This window comes from Garra rufa, chromosome 7 (assembly GCF_049309525.1).
Source record: "Garra rufa chromosome 7, GarRuf1.0, whole genome shotgun sequence".
NCBI lineage: Eukaryota > Metazoa > Chordata > Actinopteri > Cypriniformes > Cyprinidae > Garra > Garra rufa.
In genome coordinates this window covers 24,561,063-24,587,400 of record NC_133367.1, presented here as the reverse complement: position 1 = coordinate 24,587,400, position 26,338 = coordinate 24,561,063, and the positions used below count along the sequence as shown (strand labels likewise).

The 26,338-nt window shown below is 38.4% G+C and overlaps 3 protein-coding genes across 3 annotated transcripts in view; 1 reads left to right on the top strand and 2 right to left on the bottom strand.

Moving 5' to 3' along the window:
* LOC141338415 (disintegrin and metalloproteinase domain-containing protein 10) overlaps nucleotides 1-10,093 on the top strand; it is a 29,439-nt gene extending 19,346 nt beyond the window's left edge. The window contains exons 9-15 of the mRNA XM_073843955.1: nucleotides 4,740-4,900; nucleotides 5,611-5,782; nucleotides 5,942-6,086; nucleotides 8,140-8,323; nucleotides 8,935-9,034; nucleotides 9,205-9,425; nucleotides 9,959-10,093. Of these exons, the coding sequence (XP_073700056.1) occupies nucleotides 4,740-4,900; nucleotides 5,611-5,782; nucleotides 5,942-6,086; nucleotides 8,140-8,323; nucleotides 8,935-9,034; nucleotides 9,205-9,425; nucleotides 9,959-10,063 (1,088 nt within the window). The 3' untranslated portion in view covers nucleotides 10,064-10,093. The remainder of the gene's footprint in view (nucleotides 1-4,739; nucleotides 4,901-5,610; nucleotides 5,783-5,941; nucleotides 6,087-8,139; nucleotides 8,324-8,934; nucleotides 9,035-9,204; nucleotides 9,426-9,958) is intronic.
* Nucleotides 10,094-11,785: 1,692 nt separating this feature from the next.
* On the bottom strand, nucleotides 11,786-17,200 carry LOC141338416 (lipoprotein lipase). Its single transcript, XM_073843956.1, has 10 exons — nucleotides 16,961-17,200; nucleotides 16,070-16,254; nucleotides 15,804-15,983; nucleotides 15,606-15,717; nucleotides 15,287-15,520; nucleotides 14,347-14,589; nucleotides 13,004-13,124; nucleotides 12,701-12,907; nucleotides 12,013-12,108; nucleotides 11,786-11,921 (listed from the first exon to the last, which is right to left on the bottom strand). The coding sequence occupies exons 1-10, from the start codon at nucleotides 17,061-17,063 to the stop codon at nucleotides 11,903-11,905; spliced, it is 1,500 nt and encodes a 499-aa protein (XP_073700057.1). The 5' UTR covers nucleotides 17,064-17,200; the 3' UTR covers nucleotides 11,786-11,902.
* A 1,890-nt stretch (nucleotides 17,201-19,090) lies between these two features.
* lpla (lipoprotein lipase a) lies at nucleotides 19,091-24,001 on the bottom strand. The gene is made up of 10 exons (XM_073843836.1): nucleotides 23,753-24,001; nucleotides 22,710-22,897; nucleotides 22,445-22,624; nucleotides 22,242-22,353; nucleotides 21,925-22,158; nucleotides 21,602-21,844; nucleotides 21,403-21,523; nucleotides 20,792-20,971; nucleotides 20,602-20,709; nucleotides 19,091-20,466 (listed from the first exon to the last, which is right to left on the bottom strand). The coding sequence occupies exons 1-10, from the start codon at nucleotides 23,856-23,858 to the stop codon at nucleotides 20,415-20,417; spliced, it is 1,524 nt and encodes a 507-aa protein (XP_073699937.1). The 5' UTR covers nucleotides 23,859-24,001; the 3' UTR covers nucleotides 19,091-20,414.
* Nucleotides 24,002-26,338: the final 2,337 nt, after the last annotated feature.

Sequence of the window (26,338 nt, the reverse complement as noted above, 5' to 3'; positions counted from 1 at the left end):
GTTTTATTTTAAATTTAATTATTTGAAAGCATGTCCAATGAATTAAATTCATAAAATGTTAACAATTTTATATATAAAATATTTTTTGTTTTGTTTTATCAAAGTCTCTGTTGTCAGTTTGATTTTTTTTTTCTGATTTTTTTTTTTTTTTTAATTTAACCAAATTAAAATTAAACAATTTCTTTTAGTTAATTGTATTAATTTCCCATCAAAATAAATTTACTGTGAAAATTAAAACATGGAAGAAAATTGGCTTGATATTGCTCAAATAAATAAATAAAATTAAAAACATTTTAAATATTTATTATTATTTTTTAATTGAGAAGTACACTCTACTGGATTGCTTTGGTTTAAAAAAAACCCTTCTTACAGTATAATCCCAATAAAAGCAATAATATTGGTGCATTGTTTGTACTACCGCCGCTAAGATTACCTCGTAATTAACATTCCTCTTCGCGACACAATGAATCCTGCATTCCGAATTAGCAACTTCCCCTACATGACAGGACATGACCTTAGCTGTCGCTCCCTTTTAATCTGGACATCTGCAACATCCTGAATGTTATGAATGGGACAACATCTGCGTTTATTGATCAATTCATTCCCCTACTTGGCTAAAAAAAAGACCAGCTAAAACCAGCTTAGACCAGCATAGGACTAACATGCCATCAAGCAGAATGATCCAGCGTGATCACTGAACTCCTGCTGGTTAAACTAGTAAGTCAGAACAACTTACAGTTATAATTTAGCATAGTTGTGTGGTGCAAGTAGGCATTCAACCACAGTACCAACTTTAAGCAAGAAGACATCACTCATCTAGCAACACATTCCTTACAGTTTGACCCTCAGTGACTCTCAGATATGTCCGTTTTCACAAAGGTAGTGCTTTGTAAATGTAGACTGGCCTCAGTCCGGTTACAGTATCTGAATGTCACTGAGATCTCACACGGCGAGCAAACTGAGCAGTCATTGTTTTGGTTATTGTTGTTGCGGCTGGAGGTGCAGGCCACAAGCTGAGATCCTACAATGCTGCCATGGGATTGACCGCAGCGCCCGCTGTGATTGGCTGAGAATGGGGGTGTGAGTCAACAGCAGTGGTGACATGTGACCAGAAAGCTATGCATGTTAGACCTCTGCCCCCACCACAAAAAACTAGGATAACCGCATTCCTTTTTCCGCATTTGCCTCCATGGTGAAACCCTCACGTGAGGAGATCCCATTAGACACATTTGCGTTCCTTCACGCACATTAGCATTAAACCACCATGCAAATCCAGTATCAAGTTGCATTCGATTCCATACGGGATGGGCCTTATGTATAAACGTATTAATTCAAAACATAAAAGCAGCAATGACTTTGATGTGACTTTTTAGTGCTTTAGCACTCAAACATGTCAAGAAACTTGATGGATGCTAACACTAACATCTTACGGTTTGGCCCTGGAAAGTTGAACCAAGACATCTGCAAGTCCTACAACAGCCTTTAGTATTTTGGCCTTGTGTTGATTGGGCTTGTTGTTACTCATTTATTCTATGGCGGAGTAGGCTCAAAGGGAATGTGGGGGCTTTCTGTCAATCATACTTACCCAACAAAGACACACTACCCTGCTTAGCAGCTTGGGGCGTTGTAGAGAGGTCAGTTTATGGTAGGTGGTTGTAGTATTTTAAAGGGTTGAAAATTCTGTCATTAAAGGTTGTATCAGCGATTCTAGGCAGAAAAATAAAGTGTCAAATTCAGCTGACCTTTCTTCATGATCCGCTCGCTGCCTGCCCCATAAATTGGCTGTAAAAAAAACGCGTCTCTGTGGTCAGCCTAGGGTCCGAGATATGCCAAAAAAACAATCGGTGCTACCAACGATTCCACAGAAAAACAAACGGTGTTCCAACCAGGCAGCGAGTGAATCGTGAAGAAAGGTCAGCTGAATTTGACATTTTATGTTTCAGGCTTGAAATCACTGATACAACCTTTAATTACCTTACGTTGTTTGCAATGTTGGGCAGGTACTTTAAAAAAAGTAATTAGTTATAGTTAGTAGTTACTTCCCACAAATAGTAACTGAGTTAGTAACTGATTTACATCATTATAAAAGTAACTAATTACCAGGGAAAGTAACTATTTAAAAGTGTTCAAATATGTCAAGTAACTTGGATGCCGCTAATATTAAATATGGTAAATTAATAAAACATTGTACACTATTCTACACTATTTTAATGTTGCTGTGGGACATTAGCCCGTTTCACACAGCAATCCCGTTAAATTGTTGAAAAATTACCTGACTTAAGTATGACTTTACCGGTAAATACAGAAATATGCTGTTCACACAGGCATTCTGGCTTTTTGACGGTAAGAGACCGTTCACACAACAGCACCAAAATGCCAGTAAATTCCAGCATGTCAGCAGAAAAGCTTTAGTTTCACTATTTGTGCAATTTGACAACAAAGTATAGTGACCAGTATAAGGGAATGATCAATCAGAATGCTTTTTCTGCTCTTATAAACCCGGGATGCGCATAAAGTATCCACCTGGAGAGCTGCAGCGCTGATGAATGAGAAAGAAGGCTTGGTCTTGAGCGCAACACTTGAAACAGCTGTGAGACGAGGTGCAAAGACATCCATCAAGCGATTATTTACAAAGAAAAACTCATTTAAACAAGCAGCGTAGCTTTGTAAACAGCTCAGAGTAATCATGTCATCTCCATAAGAACGCTATGTTTGGCCAATTTGGACCAAAGCAGACTTTATTCGTCAGCGCGTTCTACATGCTCATACTAGTAACCTTCATTCTGGACTATTACAACAATGTTCTTACTACCTTTCAGGGCCTTGAATGTGGTAGTTGCGTCGCTGTCTATGCAGGGTCAAAAAGCTCTCGGATTTCATCAGAATATTTATCAGAAATCTTCATTTGTGTTCTGAAGACGAACACAGGTCTTATGGGTACATTGTATTCTAGAAAACTTGATGGTGATGTTGAAGTCATGTGACAAGGGTGTAGTATGTTTACATCCTACATTTAGCTTTTCACTTCTGGTAATTAAAATTCCCAAAGTTGTGTTCACTTGTGAAGATGAGTCATGATAGACAAAACGCATAATGGTGAGGTGACATTAGCCAAAGTAAATCCATTGTCAGTAGTGTATGATGCATAAACGTTTACTTAGAGGTCATTTTTAAACCAAGCAGCTTTCTATATTTGGTAAACGTGGCAAATGAAAGTGTTAACAGTTCAGCAAATTTGAATTCAGAGTTTAAAGGATTCCTGTTGACATTCCTGCATAATTTCGCCAAACAAACCTAAATGTGAAAACCTTAAGAATCATCAACTTTTGTTGGGCGCAGAGCTTATTTTCTCCAGTAATCCAAAAGCCAACAGAAGAATAATTTGGGGACCAGAGTACCAGGGTGATGCAAACTTCTGGTTTGGCCTACAAAAATATCATCACCCAAGCACTCTATTGGCCTTGCACAATAAACCCATATGGAAGCTTTAGTCTAAAAATAGTCCTTGGGTTTTAAGTCCTGTTTACTTTCTCAAATTAAACAGGACTTAAATACTTAATTAAACTTGGCTATTGTGTTTGGTTTGGACTTTTTACTCATTGTCTGTCAACTGACAATGTTGTGCTGCTAATCAACAGCCTCGGTCCTAAAAAACCTTGTGACAAAAATGGCTCCATGCAAGTCTAGTGGAAAAAGAGCCTGATATAGCAACTGTGAAAGGCAACAACATCCCTGAGGCACCTTGCATGTTGTGGAAAGAGCTCAACGTTCTGTAAAGATGCCTCTGACTTAGAGTACACCGGAGTAAACCGTTCACCTTCAATTTATTTGGCTCTCTTCCTAGTCAGTTGGAATGAGTAAGCTCTGCCATGCAATGCATTTATATTCCATTGTCTAATTGAATATAGCTCACATAGTTATTTTAATGTGTTTGTCAGGACAACACCATTGTCCTTAAAGTAGCACTATTGGCTGTTAGACATGGTCTGCAATTCCTTAAAATTTCGAAGTGTAGAATATTTTTTTAGCTGCATTTGAAACTTCCTGTGTTTATGAACCACAGTGACCAATGACTCAGCAGTTTCAAAAATGAAGACCTATTCCTCATGTGATAAGAGAGCCCCTTAATGAGAGACAGACCATAAACCCTCTATAAAACCATAGTTCACATATGTTTTATGTGAGCCAGTTTATTCAGCCTCAGTGAATGGTTGTAAATTTCCCACAGACAAGCCTAAAAAAACGTAAATGGGTTCTCGATGTTTTGGGTCTGAACACAAATCTCACAACATCTGAGGAGACGTAAGCCTGACCCTTGATTTTGCTGGACTAAAAGTTCACAACCTGGTTTAAAAGAATCCAGGACTTTGATGGACAGGCTTGTCTTGACCAGCTACAAGTCCTTACCCCCTCTTACCACCCACCAGCAGACTTTAGTCAGCAGTGATATAATTGGTTAGTGCTGTGCAAAAAAGACCAGCTGTTTGTGATCAGCAGTAAAATTGTCTGTTGGCGTTATAAGAGCTTAAATCAAAGGGGAGCTCATATGGAAAAAAAATAAACAACTCTGCTAGGGGTTCTTCTCCTTTTTTACAGTATGTAAATCCTGGCATGAAATAGTTAGGCCAGCTGACACATCCATTTCCAGGATACACAGTAGTACCTTGGAGTTTGTGTTAAAACATGAATTCAAACTCAAGAGAAATGTCCTGATGTGTTGTCTCTTCTCTGATTCTTAGATAACTGGGGAGGAATCTGCTCTGAAATGATTTTGAAGAGTGGTCAAAACACCAGCCATAACACAGGTCTAATCACTCTTCAGAACTATGGCTACTACCTTTCTCCCAAACATGTGCACCTGACCTTTGCCCATGAGTTGGGTCATAGTCTTGGAGCCCCGGTAAGTCTGATACCTTTCACAGACAAACTTGTAGGTTCAATAAATATTAAAAAACCAACAAATGACACATGCATGAATGATTAACACTGGGTTTGCAAATCAAATATGGCTGCAATCTCCATTGGTGTCATTTGTTTTGAAAATGCATGCTGCTATGCTGTTGCCAAATGCTGGTTTATTTTTGTTTGATTCTCACGCTATAGAGCACGATGGCCTTGCTGCATGTCCAGATACCTTTCTGTAATTGGTGACGTTTTTTCACTAGTAGTAGGCATGTTCTTCACACTTCCTAGGGCTCTTTGGCAGATTAGTTCTGCTCTGCTCCACTTGTCCACCTCCCCTTTGCATGTTAAGTCACATTTGACAGCGAAAGGGCTGACGTGCATGGCTCATTGTTTCCAGACTGAATTTGGGATGCAGAGCAGATCTGAGGATCCACATCACCTGTGATTTATAGGGAGGCCTGGGAAAGGGGCCAGTGGCCTTTGGCCCACTTATCTCATTTCATTCTGGAGCCTTCAGTGTGTTGCAGAGTTTCTGTGAATGAAAAGCAACACAACACTATAGTGTGCATAACTTGTAAGCCTGGTACTACTTTCTAGACATGAAAATATAGAAATTAATTAGCTGCATTAAATTACCTAATGGAGAACACCAACACCAGTCTCCCAATCTACATTTTACTTCATGCTTGATATATTCTGTGGCAGCACGATGAGGGTACGGACTGTGGAGGCCTGGAGATCACTGGCGGCAAAGGCAGGTTCCTGATGTTTCCTCAAGCCTCCTACAGGATAGAGGAGAACAGCGACAAGTTCTCCCCCTGCAGCTTGCGGCACATGAGTCACATTCTGAACATCAAGAAGGACAAATGCTTTATAGGTAAGACACCTGAACAGATTCTGGTATAGGATAGATATGCTAATGAACATTAGCTTGTCTCAGTCCTAAATCTCTCCTACACTGAGCCTTATCTTCATTGCTGATCAATGCGTGAGGTAAACCTAACTGGCTGAAGGTGTACCTGTTTTGTCTTGTCAGTTAGTGATCAGCCCATTTGTGGAAACCGCATTGTAGAAGAGGGGGAAGAATGTGACGTGGGCCATGATGAAAGTGATCAATGTTGTTACAGCTCAAAGGAACCTGCAGGCGTTGAATGTCGACTGAAGCCAGACAAACAATGCAGGTTTGTATTAAGTCCATTTTGTGTCAGAATGACTTTTTTTTTTTTTTTTTTTTTTTTTTTTTTGACAAATTCAGTTTCTTCACTATAAGGTCCCTTAATTCATCTGGTCCAATAGTCCATGCATTATTGATGTAATGTCAAATCAACATTTGTTAGTAGACCACTGTGATGACCTCAATAAAGCTGGTGTTCCAAAAAAAAAAAAATATTAGTGGTGCTAGTGAGCTTCATTTTGAGTCTTTAAATGACAAACAGGTTACAGGAGCATCCAGTCCTGCTCCTGAACTTGTCATATACCTGAATAGGTTATATCAATCTTAATTTAGGTTTTCAGGAATATTTTAAAAGTCAAAGCAGGTGATTTGGAGCAAGTGGGAGGTAAACTCTGCAGGAAGGTGGGCCTCCAGGAGCTGGTTCGGACCCCCCTTGCATAGGAGGACTAATTCCAACGTCCAAGGAGTTAAGCTCCAACTCTAGATGAACACACCTGAACCACCTATCAAGGTCTTCCAAGATTATTCAAAATGTCTAAGCAGCTGTTTGAGAGCATGTTTGAGTTAAACTTTCTAGAAAGGTGGCCCTCCAGGTGCTGGTTCGGACCCCCCTTGCATAGAAGGACAATCTCCAACCTCTGAACCACCTATCAAGGGCTTCAAAATTATTTAACAGCTGTTTGAGAGCATGTTTTAGCTAAACTCTCTAGGAATGTGGCCCTCCAGGAGCTGCCTTGAACCCTTCTTGTGTAGGAGGACAACCTGCAGCCTTTGAGGAGTTTATCTCCAACCTTAGGTAAATATACCTGAACCACCTATCAAAGTCTTCAAGATTATGTAAATGTCTCAGCAGCTGTTAGAGTGTTTAGCTAAGACATGGCCCACGAGAAGCTGGTTTGGATTCCTCTTGCATAGGAGGACTACCTCCAACCTAGGAGGAGTTTAGCTCCAACTCTACATAAGCATACATTAACCACCTCACGGTCTTCAAGGTTGTTCAAATGTCTCAGCAGGTGTTTGAGAGCATGCTTTAGCTAAGCTCTCTAGGAACATGGCCCATCTGCTCCAAGTAGCTGGTTTGGATCCCCCTTGCATAGGAGGACTACCTCCAACTTCGCAGAAGTTTAGCTCCAACCCTAGGTAAACATACCTGAACCACCTATCAGGGTCTTGAAAATTATTCAAAATGTCTAAGCAGGTGTTTGAGAGCATGTTTGAGCTTAACTCTCCAGAAAGGTGGCCCTCCAGGAACTGGGTTGGACCTCCTTTGTGTAGGACAAGGTTGCCCAGTCCTGCTCTTGGAGGACTGCCTTCCTGCAGTTCTTAGCTCTGACCCTAGTTTAACATACCTGAACCCGCTAATCAAGATCTTCAGGACGACTTGAAACATCTCAGCAGGTGTTCTAGAGCAAGTTGGAGCTAAACTCTAGAAGAAGGTGGTTTGGACCCCCCCCCTAGCACAGGAAGTCTACCTCCAACCTCTGAAAACATGCTCTCAAGGAAGGTGGCCCTCGAGGAGCTGGTTTGGGCCCTCCTTGCATAGGAGGACTACCTCCAATCTCCAAGGAATTTAGCTCCAACCCTATGTAAACATACCTGAACCACATATTAAGGTCTTCAAGATTACTCAAAACATCAAAGTAGCTGTTTTGGAGCAGATTTGAGCTAAACTCTCTAGGAAGGTGGCACTCCAGGAGCTGGTTTGGACTCCTTCTTCTGTAAGGCAAGGGTGCCCAGTCTTGTTCTAGGAGGACTGCCTTTCTGTAGTTCTTATCTCCAACCCTAGTTAAACATATCTGAACCACCTCATCAAAGTCTTTCCAGGTGGTTTTCTAGAACAGGTTGGAGCTAAACTCTAGAAGAATGTGGTCCTCAGGAGCTGGGTTGAACACCCCTTCTGTAGAGTCTTGTTGACTTGGAAATGTGCAAATGAAGTCTACATCAAGAAAACCATTTGGAATTAATTAATAACAGCTGAATCGATTATGGTTCATTGGCTCCATCAAACCCACCTTCTTGAAGATGATCATTGTTAATTCTTGACCTTGTATTTGTTTCAGTCCAAGCCAGGGCCTGTGCTGCAGCTCCCATTGCATCTTCAAGGAAGCTGGGGTGATGTGTGAACGCCAATATGAGTGTCGCAACCAAAGTATATGCACCGGTTCCTCTGCTGTATGTCCAGAACCCGCCGCCAAGCCAGACATGACAATATGCAGCAATGGCACACGTGTCTGCTTTAATGGGGTATGTTCAAACGGGGACAATCTGGCTATTTTTGGACTATGTACTATTCCGCTTTGTATTGCAATCTTTAGAACGCGCTGTCCGTATTTTGTAATTGATTAAATCTGATCTGTTTGTTTCAGTTAAGTGTAATCCATATTGAGTGCATCTACAAATTTACATTGGTATCTGATTATACCGTTCAGACTAAAACTCATCCAGAATTTATACTGGTTTCAAATCACATATGGCTGTAGTTTGGATCATGTTTGTCAAAAAGCAACATATTTGAGTTCTACAAAGGTTAGAACAGCCTTGAGGACATAGAATATGTCATGCAAATATGTGATTTAATTGAAAACAGACAGTTTTCTTGAGCCAAAGTCATAAAAAACATCACACTGTCATAAATAATATATATATATATATATTTATGTGAATGAAAAAAAGAGAAACCAAAATGATTGCTTTTGTGGCCAATATGATCAATATATGTGGTAGGGAACTGAACATATGGAATCATTTAGGCTTAATGAGCATAGTAATCATGCAGATTGGGTATATTTAGCCTATCATCTTATTACACAATGTGATGTCCTCTTTAACCAAAGTCTTGTGGCTTGATGTCACAGGAATGTGGCTTGTCTCTCTGCGCATTGTATGACATGGTGCAATGTGACTGCCCGGGAGAGAACAGGACAGAGAAGTGCCACATGTGCTGCCAGCAAAGAGGTAACCACAATGTTCCGCCACAACAGAATGTGTTTACTGCCCCAAATAAATTAGACGCATAAACAGCCATTTGTTTTAACGAACTGTTTGCGCTGACATTACTGCTTCATAAAATTGTAAATAAAGCGCACTTTCTTGTATTTCTCTTCTTTGGTATTTTCTCTCCACAGATAAACCTAATACCTGCGCAAGCACCACTTCTTCGGTTCTTCTGCCTTATTTTAGTGGGAAACGCGTGGCTTTGGTTCCTGGGACGCCCTGCTCTAGAAACCAAGGCTACTGCGACAGGTTCAAAGTGTGCAGAATCCTAGATGCTGATGGCCCAATTGCAACGCTTAAGAATTCTTTCCTGAAATTGGATGAGTTTGATGACCTGGCCGATTGGATGAAGGTTTGTTGTTAGCATGTGGTTTAATGTAGTATGCAACTTTAAAAAAAAAAAAATTTATTTAAGGCCTGGAAAACCCTTGAAGCTTATTTACTAGCAAAAAACAGATCAAATTAATAGAGCAGTTAATTTTTTTTAATATCAACATCACTTGTGATGGGTAGTGAAACTCAGAATCAGTTAAATCATTGCGTCGCAAAATGATTTAATGATTGCACATCACGAAACATTTGTTTCAGATCGGAACTTTGCGCATCACGAAACATTTGTTTAAGAGCACTGGTCATACTTTTGCAAATTGAGTGATTCATATTTAAGGATTGAAATGAAATGATTTGTGATACGCGGTTTGAAAATTATGTCATATGTAAAGTAGGACTTAGCTTTGACATTTGTCAAAATTGCCATGGATACATATTTTGGGCACCTAAACCAAATGGACCAATATGGAACAACCCTAACTGCATAACAGCAAGCTAAAACACTTTAGTGACTATGTTTGCTATTATGCGAAACTATTCTCTTCTCTTTTGCAGGCACATTGGTGGGCGATACTTCTGGGTATTCTCGCCATTTCAGCAGTAATGGCCGGAACTATCTGTGTTTTTGGACAGGCACTTGAGATTGATGACGACAGGTAAACATCTCTCCACTTGGAGCCTTCCAACTGGAAGCAAGAAAACATTGCTTTTGAGGCAACTTTTGAATATTCAAAACATCTGACTGATTATTGAAGGCTGTCCAGATGCACAGCTGAGAGTCGACTGCATCTGTCCAAACATGATTTGAGTTTACTTCGCCTCTTCCAGACCAGCTATGTGTCTCACAGCATTGGTCATTACAAAGTTATTTGAACTCCATTGCCGATTTGAGAATTGAAAACTGTCCAGCTTTTTAACTATAAATCATTGTTCTCAATCACTTTGCACACAATGTCTCCTATGTTTCTTTCAAAGAAATCCAAGAACATGATATCCTGATTTTGAGAAAGCGGATACAAAGTTAATAACAACAGATGGCTGTAGATTCATGCACGTTTTTGAGAATGGTACAGTAAAAATATAGTACATATTAACTTGTGATTGGCTTACTTATGGTTGTCTCTGCACATTTGTTTCCTCCGGAGGTTTCACAAGCTTTTGGCTATGACGAGTGATATCACAACACTACACTTGTTTGATTTGCTGAATTTGCTTTCACGATTTTATCTCTTCATGACGTCCTTGGTGGGGTTACCATGATAGGCACTAAGAACTAAATGACATTTGGCTTGAATGGTGTATATTGTATATAATGAGTAATATGTGCACCAAGAAATTAGAGAAAAAAAGCAACATAAACCTTCAAGTTCATAGTTCAAAACATTAAAGGCATGTTTAGCTTAAAGATATCATTTATTATGATATATAAAACAAATTTACAGTTATGAACAGTTCATTTAATAGATGTACATACATTTTTTTTAATGAAAAATGGGGTATAATGTTGTAGCATAGTATGCAGACATACTTAGATTAAATGTCAGTTACAGTATATTTTATGCAGTATTCTGCCTGCTTAGGTAAATCGATTGTCTATTGAATGTACAAAACACTTGTACCAATAATAAAACATTCAACACACAATAGATGTTTCATTTATGTGTTCATATTACTTTTTAGTTTATTAACGTACTGTAGTTGTTTTATTTGACCTGTAACAGGTAAAACATTCAAGATTTTTAGTATGATACTGTGTACGTGATTTAAATTTCCCTCAGAGAAAACGTACCCTCGAAACGTTATCCGTGTTTACAGATGGTCTAATTCAGTCAAAAGTAAACCAATGTAAAACAGTCATTTTAGAGTACCATCTTCTTCTTATAATGTACCGTCTTTTCTGCGGGCTAAAACTTACGTTTATTTCTCCCAGTAGTCTAGAAATGCTCAAACAGACGTAACTTTCAAACCAAGCAGCTTTAGGTTGGGTAAGACAGTGAATTAGCGATATTCGTTTATGAACGAACTTGTATGAAATCTCTGTGTTGAAATATTTCACCCTCACGCGTGGATTCCTATTGAAGTTCCTAGATTTTCCCAGCGAATTCGCCAAAACAAAGGTAGGCTAAATGTGACTGAACCAATAACGTAAAACTTGTGGAGTATAAGCTGCAAAACTATTACTATCTTCATGATAATGTAGAACAATGCTTGCTGTTACCCAGAATCGTCATTACAAATAATGATAAACTAAACTAACTAATGACTTAATTCAAACACAAATCCAGTATTATTTAATACAATCAATCACATATCAAGGCTTTTTTAAAGCCTATGGCTTACCCCCTAGTACAAAAGTCCACAATCCATTTGCATGAATCACATTCATAGCAGTACATTATATATCCAATACAGTACAGTCAGTGCAGTTGCAGTCTTAATAAATAAAAGCTGTATAAATACATTTGTTGAAGGGCTTCAGCAAAATCGCTTGTGAATCTGTTAGCTCTTCAGTTTGGGCCTGCGTTGGAAGAAAGAAAAATTAAAGTTATTAGAACTATTTTAGATTAAATGTAAAAAATATTAGCCTTAATTATAGTATCTATGGTCACCTTTTAGATGAAGACCCCCATGGCTCCTTGCATTTCACAAATACAACATCCTGAGCTGAACTTCCCATTTGAGGATCTTTCAAGCAAAACACCATCCTAAAAAATGAAGAATGAAAGTGCTTAAAAGTGTGTAAATGTCAATGCTTTAGAAAAAAAAAAATCAAATCAGGTGACTTTTATTGTGAAGAAAGCAAACTTTTAAACCAAAAGATTTTAAGAACATTACTTTGAGAAGCTAAAGCAGTAGATATGTTCAAAAGTATGATATGGTAGTGAAATGTTGGTAGTTCATAGTTAATGTGATGAACTACACCTGGTGTTACTCAGCTACTCTTAAAAATAAAGGTTCCAAAGGGTGTATTTGCAGTGATGCCATAGAAGAACGATTTTTGGTTCCCCAAAGAACCTTTCAGTGAACAGTTCTTAGAAGAATCATTTTAGACTATAAAGAACCTTTTCTGCATTTAAAAGGTTCCATGGATGTTTAAGGTTCTTTATGGAACCGTAGATGTCAATAAAGAACCTTTATTTTTAAGAGTGTCGTACACTTGTGTGAACTTGAGGAGATCCGAGTTCCTTAAAATCAATTAATTGATTTCACTCAGCAAAAGTGGATCGGAAATGTGAGTTTGAAGTGTACGAAAGCTTTTTATGTTCACTTTATCTTGTAATAACATCAGAAACATACTTCTTTTGTGTCTCCCCGGCTCTGACTCTAATTTTGTGGACGTGTACGCCAGAATTTGCAGAATCTCCGTACCACCACGAGGAGAGCCGAGTGAGTAAATTGGATGTGGATTCCTCCAACTTAAACTTCAGCATCAGAAGATCTCCAATGGCCTTCTCGGTTACCACGAGGAATGAGTGAGTTTTATTGGCCGTGATCTTCTCCTGTCTGTTTAATGAAGTTAGTAAAGAAAGTTAGCAAACAGAATTTGATTGGTATGCTAATTATATACTAATCTTTAAGATATATTTTTTGATTTCTCACATGTTCAACTGGAGATCTTCTGCTTCGCCATTGGTACCGTAAAGTGAGACTGTCAGTGCTGGCTCCATCGCTAATTGATTTGTCTCTCCATGGAAGTTGATTTTCAGCTGATAGTGGAAAACTAAAAATGAAAAAAAAAAAATGTTTTAGCATCCCACATTTGTTCTGCGTCTTCTAATCATGTCACATAACGTTGTGTCTTGTCATTATATCCTGTTTTTGGTTCGTTTAGATGTATTTGGTCCTTGTTGCATTCATATTTCATTCAAACCACACCAGAGTTCATTTGGAAGCAGGCCAAGACCCATCTTTTTAGATAATGTACTCACCCTCTTGTCATCCAAGATGTTCATGTCTTTTTTCTTCAGTTGTAAGGAAATTGTTTTTTGGGGAAAACATTTCAGGATTTCTCTCCATATAATGGACTTCTATGGTGCCCCCGAGTTTGAACTTCCAAAATGCAACTTCAAATGGCTCTAAACGATCACAGCCGAGGAAAAGAAGGGTCTTATCTAGCAGAACAATCAGTTTCTAAAAAAAAATTACAATTGATATACTTTTTAACCTCAAATGCTCGTCTGGTCTAGCTCTGTGTGTACTCTGTGTAGAGATCAAAAAGTATATAAATTGTAAATGTTTTTAGAAAAACCGATCGTTTCACTAGATAAGACCTTTCTTCCTCGGCTGGGATCATTTAGAGCCCTTTGAAGCTGCTTTTAAACTGCATTTTGGAAGTTCAAACTCAGGGGCACCATAGAAGTCCATTATATGGAGAGAAATCCTGAAATGTTTCCCCCCCAAAATAATTTCTTTACGACTGATGAAAGACAGACATGAACATCTTGGACGACAAGGGGGTGAGTACATTATCTGTAAATTTTTTGTTCTGAAAGAGATTACAGTTAGGGTGTGTTCACACTTGTCTTGTTTGGTTCGATTAAAAACGAATTATGGTGTGAACGCTCTGTTAGTGCGGTTCATTTGAATAAGTGTGAATGCTGCCATCCAAACCCTGGTGTGCACCAAACAAGTGGACCGAGACCGCTAAAAAGATGGGTCTTGGTCCGCTTCCAAACGGTTCAAATCAAATATGAACGCAACATGGACTAAATACTTAGTATTGACAAGTAATGATGGCAAGATGCTATGCAACATGATTTCATAAAGGGAACAAGCGGTGTACCCAAATCAAAATAAGCACAGGCAAGCGTAGAGCAAGGGTGGACGGCATTAGGTGTATTCGACTTAAAAAGGCACTGAGCAGACCAACTGGTGAATTGGTATTTTGATGTCATATACCGATCAGTCTGTGCAGCGCCACTTTATCCTTTTCAAACACTGACCTCTGAACGGCATGGCGCCTCGTGTCTGGGTAAACATCTTGACGCTTCTTGCCTTGCGAACTTTCCTGACGTCGTAGCCCACGGTGTTGCAGCGTTTCTTGCGACATTGGAGGCACATGCCACGGTCAAACATGTCGTTGCTCCCACAGCTATACGCTCTGCTAGCTTCTCCCTCATTCAGCAGCGAGTCGATGAACAGGTGGACGGACCTCTCGTGCTCACATCTGATGGCATTATTTAAGGCTAAGGGTATTAATGAAACATAATTGATTTGATTTTTGAACTTTTAGTCATACAAGTAAATAGGGCCAGATTTACTCAACATTTTCTCCTACAAATGCATATTCAATAAAGTCAGGCGCAAAAACTTTGTAAACGCCTTTTCAGCATGAATTCTTCACTGCGCGTCTTTAGTAAATCATGACAGTACTCTTTTAACGCCAAAAGACGGACCAAAAGACCTCGGCATCCTGGCCAAATTTGCCATCATGGCCTCCAAATCATCCCCATATTCCGATTGGCTTCATCACTCTGTCTTCTCTCCACCAGTAAGCTGGTGTGTGGTGGGCGTTCTGGCGCACTATGGCTGCTGTCGCATCATCCAGGTGGATGCTGCACATTGGTGGTGGACGAGGAGATACCCCTGACACTGTAAAGCGCTTTGAGTATCAAGAAAAGCGCTATATAAATGTAATGAAGAATTATTATTATTATTATTATTATTATTATTATTATTATTATTATTAAAAGATGATTTGCCCTGATTTAAGCTGTTAGTAAATCTGGCCCTCTTTTTTTTAGCAGATGAATGAGGTCATTGTAGAAAGGTTGTAGCAGGTTTCATTGTAAGTTGCCAAAACAGATTTGAAAGCCAGATTATGAACATAACTAATCTCTTTCCATCTTTGGGAAAGTTACAAATAACAAGTGGGATCTTTACCAAGGATTCCATAACTGGCAATTTTCTCCAGCGCTCCTCTCAAGTTGCAGCCAGGCTGGAAGCTTCCTCCATTGGGGTATATATCCACGTGGCCGACCGGCTGCTCGATACCGATACTGAGACCCAGAGAACCTCGGGTGAATGTGTGAAGGACGTCTACAAAATTAGCATCATCTGGTGAAAGCCGTCCATGGGCGTGGGCTCCTTCGAAGTCTGGTCCAGCTGGGTCTAGACCTGCAAAAACCCAAATCGTTACCTCATACGTTGCGTTTAAGACCTGTCCTAGGATTTATTTCCTAAAGAACGCCAAGGAACCTACCTGTGATTCGTCCAACTTTATTGGTTGCATGGCTTCCTGCAAAACCTGCGACGTGGGCGCCAAGACTGTAGCCAATGAGATGCAACTTCTCCAGAGGAACACTGGCTGCCTCCTTATGAATTGAGCACAATGATGCTTATTAAAAATCTAGAATAGCAGTATGTGTGATTTGATTTGATTAGATTTGCTAGCACAAACCTCTAACCAGTCTATAAAAAGTCCGATCTCTTGTCCCACCGTCTTCGTGTTTTGTGCCGCCACCACGTAATGGTTCTGCGCCGTGTCCAGCCAGTCCACGACAATGACGTTAGCATCCTTCTCCCTGTTATAAAGTGCAGCAACCATTTTCTCAACCCAGCTCTCAAACAATCCACTTACCTAAGGGGAAAAAGAGCTAATTTAACACATGGGACAGCTTGAAAAAGAGTCTGAAGTTTATTAAATGATCGAAACTGTTGATTTACCGTCCACCCATGAATGACCAAAAAGGTTTTTGAAGTGTTTTTGAAGTCGCAGATGTTGAGAGTGTCTGGTTTGCCACGTACAATGTAACACACGTCATCATCTGGTTGGGACGGGTTTCTGAGGGAAAACTTGACTTTGGCTTTGTTGATGTCTGACAGGTCCCTTAGATCCTGAAGGATATTATCTATGTAAAGATGAAAAAATAATATAGTACTTATTAAAACACATTAAAATGCCATATCACATAAAAAGTACATTTTTACGATTTTAAGAATTAACTGTAATATTAGAATTATAAAGCCAAGTATGTAAAAATATAACATCAATATAAAGATGTAATGCAAATACATTGAAATAAAACATAATATAAAATAAGTAATAATAAAAATTAGGTTTAAGGTGCGACATTCTTGGCATGCTTTATGAAACAGGTTCAGAGCAATAAATATTTCCATAGTTCAGCTCAGCTGACGTCCTATAGGTGGGTGGAGCCATAATATCCTTACTATACAATATTATCGCGCCTGTAATCGATGGGATATGAGATTGTACTCTGAAGATTAGCTACCTTGTGATGAATATGAACTTGAAATGTACTTTTAACAAATCCTCTTCTTAAAACAGCATATAAACATCATCTAACATCTAGTCAACTCGAAGAAATGTGAGGTAAATTGTCACTGGCAGTTACTACAGGCAAATTCATGGATTTAAAAGCTCAGATGCCGGATATTAAAGTTCACCCATCATAAATTCAGGATTTGCGGTGGGAAATCGAAAACACAAATGAAATTAAAGAATCGCGTCGCTTCTGACTCAAATAACGCCTCAGGACAGGTTATCCGCTTGCATTTCTCACGGCGCATCAACAAACATTTCAAATATCTTACCAAAGAGTTCGTTCGTGATGATTTCTTTCTCCAGAGCAACGACCAACAGACCAGCGAAGCTTAATATGAGCCACAAAATGCATTGAAATGACAAAATGTTCATGTCTTTTCTGCGTGAACTTTTGGCGCCCGTGATCCTCACCTTTCTGTCGCGCGCGCTGCCTGCTATAAAACACTCTGAGAAAATCAAATATTCGCAAACTCCTTGTCCCGCTTGAATAGTCGCTAATGAAATCTGAGCTTCAGACTTAAGTTCCTAAATAGCACTAGTAAGAGCCACTGGTCTCAGCCCACAGGCGGGGTAATACGGTTTGTTTAGGACTTAGTCAAGTGAGCTGTGTAAGTCTCACGAGGTTCTTTACCATTATAAAACATGCGGTTTTCACCTTGAACTGACCTTTTTACTCAAATGTGAAAATTCTGTCATTTACTCATGCTCAGGTCGTTTCAGATCTATGTGGACTTTTTTTCTAGCTTGAAACGGAAAAGGAGAGGTTCTGTGAAATGACCATGTTGCTCCTTTCCCTTTGGAGAACATCTTTTTTTACATTAGTTTGACGTTCTTCTAACGTTATTTGAATGTTATTGTTTCAGAAAGTTCTAAGAACATTCCCATAATGTTTGCAAAATAATGAAATAGAATGTTTCCATAATGTTTGTTAAAGCAATAAAAACGTTTTAAACATTTAAATGTTTATACATTTCAAAACGGGTCATTTTTGAATGTTCTGAGAACATTCAGAAATAATGTTTTAATAGCATAGTGAACATATTTAGAACATATTTTGTTAGCTTCTATCTATCTATCTATCTATCTATCTATCTATCTAAAAAAACTTTTTTATGTATTAGTTTGACGTGTGTCTAACGTTATTTAAATGTTCTTACTTATTTCAGAAAGTTCTGAGAACATTCAGAAATAACGGTTTATTATCATATTGAACAATAGCAAAACGTTCTTAGAATATAATTTGTTAGCTGGTATCTATCAAAAATGTTTTTTTTTACATGTTAGTTTGACATTTTTCTAACGTTATTTAGACTAAATGTTATTACTTTTACTTATTAAATTTGTCATGTATTTGCCTCACTTTACATTAGACACTGCACAGATCTTTAGCTTTTATCTAAAGCTTATAGGTTAAATAACTGTGCAAATGGGTCAGACAGGTTTTAGACCACTTCAAACTGACCTTTTATGTCAACAACCTGTTATGTCACGAATATTGCCATAACAGGTTATGTCAATATTCATGCAAAACACTATCAACATGGAGGAGAGACATGTAAAGTCTCCTTACTTGACATTTGAGAAAACAAAGAATCATAACTCATTATGTTCCAATACCCTCAGTGCCCTTTGCACGCATTGTGTCATAATCATACAGTAACACTCCGATCCTGCCAAAACTCAGAATGACAGCTGCTTTGTTGTAACAAGGACCAGGCTGCTAATTGCTCATCCAAAATATTTTGCAAGAACAAAATCGTTACTAATAACCTGTCACATGCTCTTTAGCAGATGGAAACGCTTTTAGAAATCATTGCCTACCATGCAAGAACTCAGAAGAGCTTGAATATGTATTCTAAGAAGAATTCAGATTTAAACCTCCATATCTAATGTTGATATTTCTTAATTTATATTTTTGATAAACTGGCAAAAGTAGGATATATTCCAAAATAATGAAAAGCTGAAATTTCGCAAGTCTCTTGCAGGAGGTTCTGACTAATGAAAGTATCGGAATGTTGTATTTTCATTCCCAGAACTTGTTCTTCCACGAAAAGGGGAGGGCATTTGGAAAAACAAGCTCCTTGTGTTTTGATTCGAGGTTACTGCACGTGAGTTGCTCTTCCATTAAACAATGTAAGTCAATTCACTCGCATTTTTTTTAAACACATTGTTATTTCAATGGATGACCCTCCATTCACTTAATATTTTATATGAATGAAACCAACATGAAGAAAATAACAGCAGGTGGTTGTCTTTTTAATTACTTTTTTCATTAGAATAGATTAATATATATATATATATATATATATATATATATATATATATATATATATATAAAATGCAGACATGAAATTTGCACATAAAATAAAGATTTAAATTAAAAACGCAAAGCGCTCACATACTGTAACATAACGTTTATTAAAATGACATCATACAGTGCACGGCATATAGATTCATGTGATCACAACTGATCATTTAATTTCCTTTCAGTCACTTCAATCAGTCAATGTTTGCTTATAAAAAATAGAGAGGCTACATTATTTAAAAGAATAGGGAAGGGCACTTTAGAAACATGGAATACATATATTATGTGCATAATATACAAAAATATACATTCAATAAATAGGAAAAAGAAACAGTTTTGATGTATTTGTGGCTATTATGTGGGGCAGTCAACCCTGGCAGGCCTGTAATACTGTCAACATTTCAGATCAAATGCATCTTGTTTTACTTTTTGGCTGGATCGTGCATAAACTAAAGTAGTTTCTTGCCTCATTGCTTTCTCAAAATGCAGACGGACACAATCTTTGAGTTTCTTTGAAGCGAGTTGCGAGAAACGCAACAAAAGTGGCAGAACTGTTTGTTGATTTTTCTCTGTTACCAAACAAAACTGAATTGAGGGAGGTGATGAAAAACACAACAAAAGTGGCAGAATCGTTTGTTGATTTTGTTCTTTCGCCAAACAATACTGAATCAAAGGGAGGCGAAGCCTTTAAAGTGACCTGTGCCAGACACAATAACCCAAGAAATGAGAGAAAGGTAGACATCTGAAGAGCTGTTTGTAGATATATATATAAATGACAATTACACATATTTACAGTAATAATTTTATCTTGATTCAGCAGAGAGAAGATTTGGTCCCGTTTTTTCGTTAAAGCAATTCATTCAGAATGGTTTTCAGTTGCAACAAACACAAAACTGAGGCAATAGGGATTAGCATAGCTACAAAACGGCTTTGGTATAACCTAATTCACAGTACAACCAAACAAACAGCTGGAAAAACCTAGTTTAGTCTCCAAGTGAAATTTTTTAAGAGTAATACTGATAAACCAAACAAACCATAACATCTTTTTCTAAAAGAAAAGAGTCTCTTTGGTGGACAACTAACTAATCCTTTTAACTAAGTGCAAGTCATTTTGAGATAGACTGGAACTGATTACTTGCATGAATATGTTGCATAGAGACTTGATTATCATTTTTATGGATTTAAGTCGCAGAGAAGATTGTCTATCCAGATGAGCATTATCCGAAGTGATGTTTTGTTCTAAAACTGCACAGCAGCAATGTTTTCAAGATGCGGATTCTTGCAGGATGTGTTTCTGGATTTGGATCGGGTGAAGGTTACTAGTCCGGATATTCGGGAGAGGTCAGTCTCTACCATTCCAGTTTTCCCTGGCAGGTTCTGTGCCAGATCCCAGTGGAGGTGAATTTTGATGTGCGTCTTTACTCGCTGCTCTGTTTGAACGAACTTCCGTGCATCTTCAACTTGTGCAATCTGCCAGTGTAAAGTGCAAAGGGTTTAGTCAAACAAAACCCACCACAACAAATAAAACAAGAACATAAAAACTGAGCGGGGGAAGGTCACGAGTGCCGTGTCAGCAGCTTGAACGGATCTCGGATGGAAATTTACCTCTGGTTTTTGCGGCTCGATTGGGATTCTTTGTCTTTCACAAAGACGGCGGCTTCGCCTCCACGGGAAAGGTAGGAAAATTCACCATCTTTGGCACTGAAGATGATCCTTGATCAAAACAAAACATACTTTTAGAACTCTACATGGTTTAAAGAAGGTTTAAGTTGTCAAAATAGGTTTCTCTGCTTACTTAGATTGTGTTTCTCCAGATTTGATGCGCAGTTTGCGGATGTGGAAGGCATCGGGGTTCCACCATGGCCAGCTGATGAGGGTGTCCTTCTCCCAGAAAAGTTTTACCATCAGCAGCTCGCCGATGTCCGCATCCGTGGTCAGCAGGAAAGACACAGTGCTGTTTGTGTTCAAAGCAGGCCTGTGGAAACAAAAAACATCTCAGTTCAGGACAGAATCCAATCTGAGGCAAAACGTGGTCAAATAGTTGCACAGTTTGTTTTTGGTACCTACACTCTTAAAAATAAAGCTTCCAAAAGGGTGACTTTGCAGTGGTGCCATAGAAGAACAATTTTTGGTTCCACAAAGGACTTTTCAGTAAACAGTTCATAAAGAACCATTTTGAAGAACATTTTAAACTTTAAGACTATAGAACCTTTTCTGCATTTGAAAGGTTCCATGGATGTTCAAGGTTCTTCATGGAACCAGCGATAAAGAATCTTTAATTTTAAGAGTGTAAGGTCGTAAAAATTGTTTTTTCTTGGTAAACATCTCAACATTGCATTTGTAGTTAATTCAGAACCTGTGGGAACTAAATACTGACATAGCCACCAGGAAAGGCTGATGACTTACAAAACGTAAGGGATGTTCTCCTTCTCGCCATGGAATCCATACAATGAGATCTTTATGGGCTGATCGTTGTAGCTTAGTTTTGTCTTGCCAAAGAAGTGGACCTTCACTTGATAATGGAAAACTGTGGAAAGATTTATATTTAGAAAGGATTTTTTTAAAATGAACCCCCCCCCCCCTCACAAACTTTGGTGCTCCTCACCTTTATATGGCATCACGTCTCTGGTCTTCATGTACATCTTGCTGCTCCTGCGTGTGCGAATTTTGTTGACTCCGTAGCCCACCTTGTTGCAGCGGTTCTTGCGGCAGCTGAGGCACATCCCCTTGTTGAAGCTGTCTTTGGAGTTGCAGCTGTAGGCCAAGCTTTCTTGCTCTTGGTTGACCAGCGAATCGATAAACAGGTGGATGGAGCGCTCGTGGGAACACTTCACGATCTGATCCATGTCTGTGGAGAACCAAGAGCAACGTTGAAGCTTATGTTTGAGATTTGAAACCTAAGAATATCTGAGGACAATGGGAACGTACTTCTTAAACCAGTGGTGGCCACCATCAACACGGTGTTCTGGAGGTCACAACCAGGTTGGAAGGTTCCTCCATTGGGGTAGATATCAATGTGGCCAACAGGCCTCTGAATCCCAATGCTGCGATCTGGAGAACCGCGAGTGTTGGTGTGGAGAACATCCACGAAAAGAGCATCGTCCGGGGAAAGGGTGCTTTGGGCATCTGCGTACTCAAAACTAGGGCCAGCAGGATCCATGCCTGAAGATCCAAGAAGGTCCATTTGAATGCATTTTTTAGCATAAAATGAAAAATTGACACCCGAAGAAACAACATCAAGTTACCTGTGATTCTGTTAACCTTATGTTTGGTGAGAAGACCAGCGATTCCTGCTACGTGAGCGCCAAGACTGTAACCCAACAGATGGAGCTTCTCCCAAGGATAGCCAATCTCCCCCTGGATGAAGAACGAGACAAGATTAAGTTTACTGGATAAAACAAACTTAACATCTTCATCAGATCAAACCATCTCCAAGTGTTTGAAATACCTGTAACCAGTTGACAAACTTGGCCACGTCCCTTCCCACTAGTTTCGTGTAGGCGGCTGACGTAGGGTAGTGTTGTTGTGCACGGGACAACCAGTCCACTACAATCACGTTGGCTGTTGGCTCTCGATCATACAGGGCTGTTACCAGTTTAGGAACCCAGCTTTCGAACATACCCGTGACCTGGGACGAAATAATTGGCGTTATGCTTTTGGACAACTTTGAATGTTCACTCAATGTTGTCAACAAGTGTAGCAGAAGCACTCACCGTCCATCCATGGATAACTATGAAAGTCTTGGTGTCTGGATTAAAGTTACATTCTTTGATGGTTTCAGGTTGACCCGGAACTATGTAACACAGATCGTCTTCGGGTTCCTCGCTGGTCCTGAAGGAAAACTTGGACTCGATGTCAGTGAAGTCCGTCATCCATTCTGTGGCATTTTCCAACATGTTGTCTGTTCGAAACCAGATCAACAATGAGTTTAACAGCTAGCAAGGTAAGTGCTGCTTACATTAAATATGTTTTACTTGTAAGCTGATTATAGAAATTTTAATGATTGAAGTCGTAAAGAAGAAGCTTATCTTGCACGTGCTTATACTTTTCCCTGACTTTGTATATGTAGAATTAGTTCCAAATGGCATGCTTGGAAGCTTTCCCAGTGCTTGTCTGGCTATACATAAAAATGTTTCACTGTAAGTCCTTCAATGTGTGTTCGTAACTGATTTTTTTGGCATATCAAATACATGAGTCTCAAACTCGAAATGTTTGACCTGATAATTACCATGCCATAATTCAACAAATTTGACTGTTTAATAAGTTAATAAGTTTTAATTATCTTATTAACTTTTTAATAAGATAATCAGTTTCAGAATGTTTACAAATCAAGTTTTCTGTGAAGTAAAAGTTTATGTAATTTGACAAATCACTATTAAAACAAAATAGACTGACCATAAAATAAATAAATAAAGGGAATTCGAAATTCACGAGTGCCATTCGAATTAAAAATGCTACATTATCACAAAACCCCAAAACAATAAACACATGTTTGTTAAATCCTTTTTACATTTATGTAAACGTAAAGAATACAGGTATATAATCAAAATTCAATAAAATGCAGTAAAATAAAGCCATGCCTGTAACGTTACATAACGACCTGTGCGGTCAAACTGCTGCAAGAAAAGCAATTTCTTATATTTGTAAATTGTATTATTCTAAGTTAGACACCGAAAACGTGAAACTTAAGCACTTTTTAAACTTTTAAAACAAGTTTCATTTTATGATTTCATAAAACAAATACATTTATACTTACTAAAAGTGGTGAATTCAATCGTTGGCTCAATCGTAGTTGCAAAACCCGAGGAAATGTAGACAAAGTACATCCAAGATATAAAACAAGCGTTGCTTACTCTCCCCATATTAATTTAAATATTATGATCACGGATGCAACAACTTATTAAACTAAGTGTAAAAGCCGTTGAGATCCGGGTATTTTCAGCGTTACAGCAGGTTAATATTCCAGTTGGGGGGTAGCAGCTGCTTGAGATGTCTTCTATCCACAGTTCCTCTGAAGAGTTTAAATCAGTACCGCTACAAGCGTGTCTTTATCCTCTTGTGCGGGACCGCATGCAAATCACTGAAATTCTATTGGTCGAGAGAGGCGGGGTAAGACCAGATATGACCAATAAAAGACCAGGAATCTCCACACTGACTCATCACAATTACAAGTCCGTGAAGTTGTGAGGCCCCTGAGAGTCTACCAGCAAGTCCATTTATCAAGAGCTTTCTTTTTAATCATTTTATTTATTTTTTTCTTTTGTTTTCTTTCATAACTTTCATTAGGCTATGCCGTTTTCTGAATTAAGGTATTTCAAAATATAAAACTACATTGCAAATGAAAATGATAATTGTTTACTTATAAATTCGAAGTTAATGTTAATTAAAAGTTACACTAATTAAATGTATAGACTGTTTAAAAAACATTGAGCTTTGAGATTAAATGTTAAAAATAATCAGGGACTAGTTGAAATTTATGCAATTTATTTACTTACCTACTTACTAGTTAAATGTTGGCAATATTCCTATATTTCTGATAGATTTTCAGGTTTATGTTACGGAAATCATTCCAGTTTGATCATCACAGCCTACTCAAGGTCATCACAACCGACTGATAAAATCGCCCACGCTGTTTGACCAGCGCTTTTTCAAAAGCTAAAACGTTAAATCCAAACACTGCACACTGTGTTCACACAGAATGAACTAAAACACACATGAGTGATTATTTGCCAACTTAAAAGCCAACAACAAAATTGTGTCCCCATTACAGCTTGCTCTGTGGAAGAGGTTTACAAATATTAATGTGATTTCCATTCAGGGAGACGGTCAGTGGGCGTGTTTAGCCACCTTCCGTCTCATTGGCCAGCCAGCGGTGAGCTGACAGACAGCAAAGACTTTTTAAAGTTTTAGCAAAGACAAAAATCACTGGCTTTTTGAGAACAAACGTAGAGGTACAAATATCAAATATCTCAGTACTAACTTTCTGGAACATCATAGTTGCTTATCTGGATTTCTTTTGTTTGTCTTCATCTGGATGCAAGTGCTAAACAAATACCGGGATTAATGCTAAAAATAAATGCAAGAAAAACACACGCACGTGCCTTTTCATAAACACACTCCTACGTGCGCATGGCTAAGCACCTATAAACATTTATACTCTTTGATTGCACATGCATAATCATTTATACTAGGCTACACTAGAAAAGTCACTCACAAAGATATGAAATTGGGTGCGACTGCTCTGGCACTACGGTTTACGCAAACCACATGTTTGAAAGCGTAGCTAAGGTGTTCATGATACAATAGTGGAAAAATGCCATCGATCAGAAACAATCATTTCGGTCACTGGTTTAGGCCTACAGTTCTAAATTCCATGTTTTGGAGTATTTAGTAGACATTATATCTCATTCTGTTCTCAGGAACATGAGAGGGTTTGCACTTACGTCACGGTTTGGTGAGTTATCGGCCATATTGGCGATACTCAAATGTATACAACAGCATTGCTTGCATGGTTAATGTACTACTGAATACATTGTTCTGCTAATTTATGCTGTCTAAACCATGGAAAAAACATGTGGAAGCTGCTAAATCATATGGAGAAGGACTTAGAAGGCAGGAAATGGCTCAATATTTTGACAAACTAAAGTTAAAAGGTGGTAAAGAAATGTACAAGCAGTTGAATTAAGATATTAGCCTAGAGTTTCACCTACCTCACTGGAAATGATAAGAACAAACACAAATGTTTTCAAGATTCGTGTTCAATTTGGCCAACCATAAATGGCTTTTGTGGATGGCCTGAGGGGGGTTAAATTTTCTGAATTTTTTTTTTTTTTTTTTTTTTGCGAACTATTCCTTTATGTTAAAAATAGTATTTTGGTTTGGATGAAGGACTTTTGGAAAGCTTAGGTAATCCTTAATGGCCCAACCCAGAAATTCCAAAGCAGACAACACCTGACATTTATGGTTTAGTCACATAATAATCAGTGTTAAAATTTGGTAGTTTGCTGTGCTCTGGTAATATTACGTAAATGAAAGACTGCAAATGAGATGTAGTTTCCACCTAAAACTTTTAGAGTTTGATTTGTAGTAGTAGGCCTCCACAATTGTGTTTTTACAGTTGAAGTCAAAAGTTAACATACACCGTGCAAAATCTGTAAATCGTTAATTATTTTACCAAAATAAGAGGGATCATACAAAATGGCTGTTATTTTTTATTTAGCACTGACGTGAATAAGATATTTCACATTAAAGATGTTTACATACAGTGCACAAAAGAAAATAGTTGAATTTGAAAAGTTCAGAAGTTTACATACATTATGATCCACAGCTATTTTTTCATTTA

Coding starts and splice junctions, on each gene's coding strand:
- lpla (XM_073843836.1), bottom strand. CDS start 23,858: ATGGGGAGAGTAAGCAACGCTTGTTTTATATCTTGGATGTACTTTGTC. Junction 22,625..22,709: donor TAGTTATCCATGGATGGACG/GTGAGTGCTTCT, acceptor ATTTCGTCCCAG/GTCACGGGTATGTTCGAAAG. Junction 20,467..20,601: donor TCGAGCCGCAAAAACCAGAG/GTAAATTTCCAT, acceptor TTACACTGGCAG/ATTGCACAAGTTGAAGATGC.
- LOC141338416 (XM_073843956.1), bottom strand. CDS start 17,063: ATGAACATTTTGTCATTTCAATGCATTTTGTGGCTCATATTAAGCTTC. Junction 13,125..14,346: donor AGGCGCCATGCCGTTCAGAG/GTCAGTGTTTGA, acceptor TTTCATTTTTAG/TTTTCCACTATCAGCTGAAA. Junction 12,109..12,700: donor GCCGGGGAGACACAAAAGAA/GTATGTTTCTGA, acceptor TTCATTTTTTAG/GATGGTGTTTTGCTTGAAAG.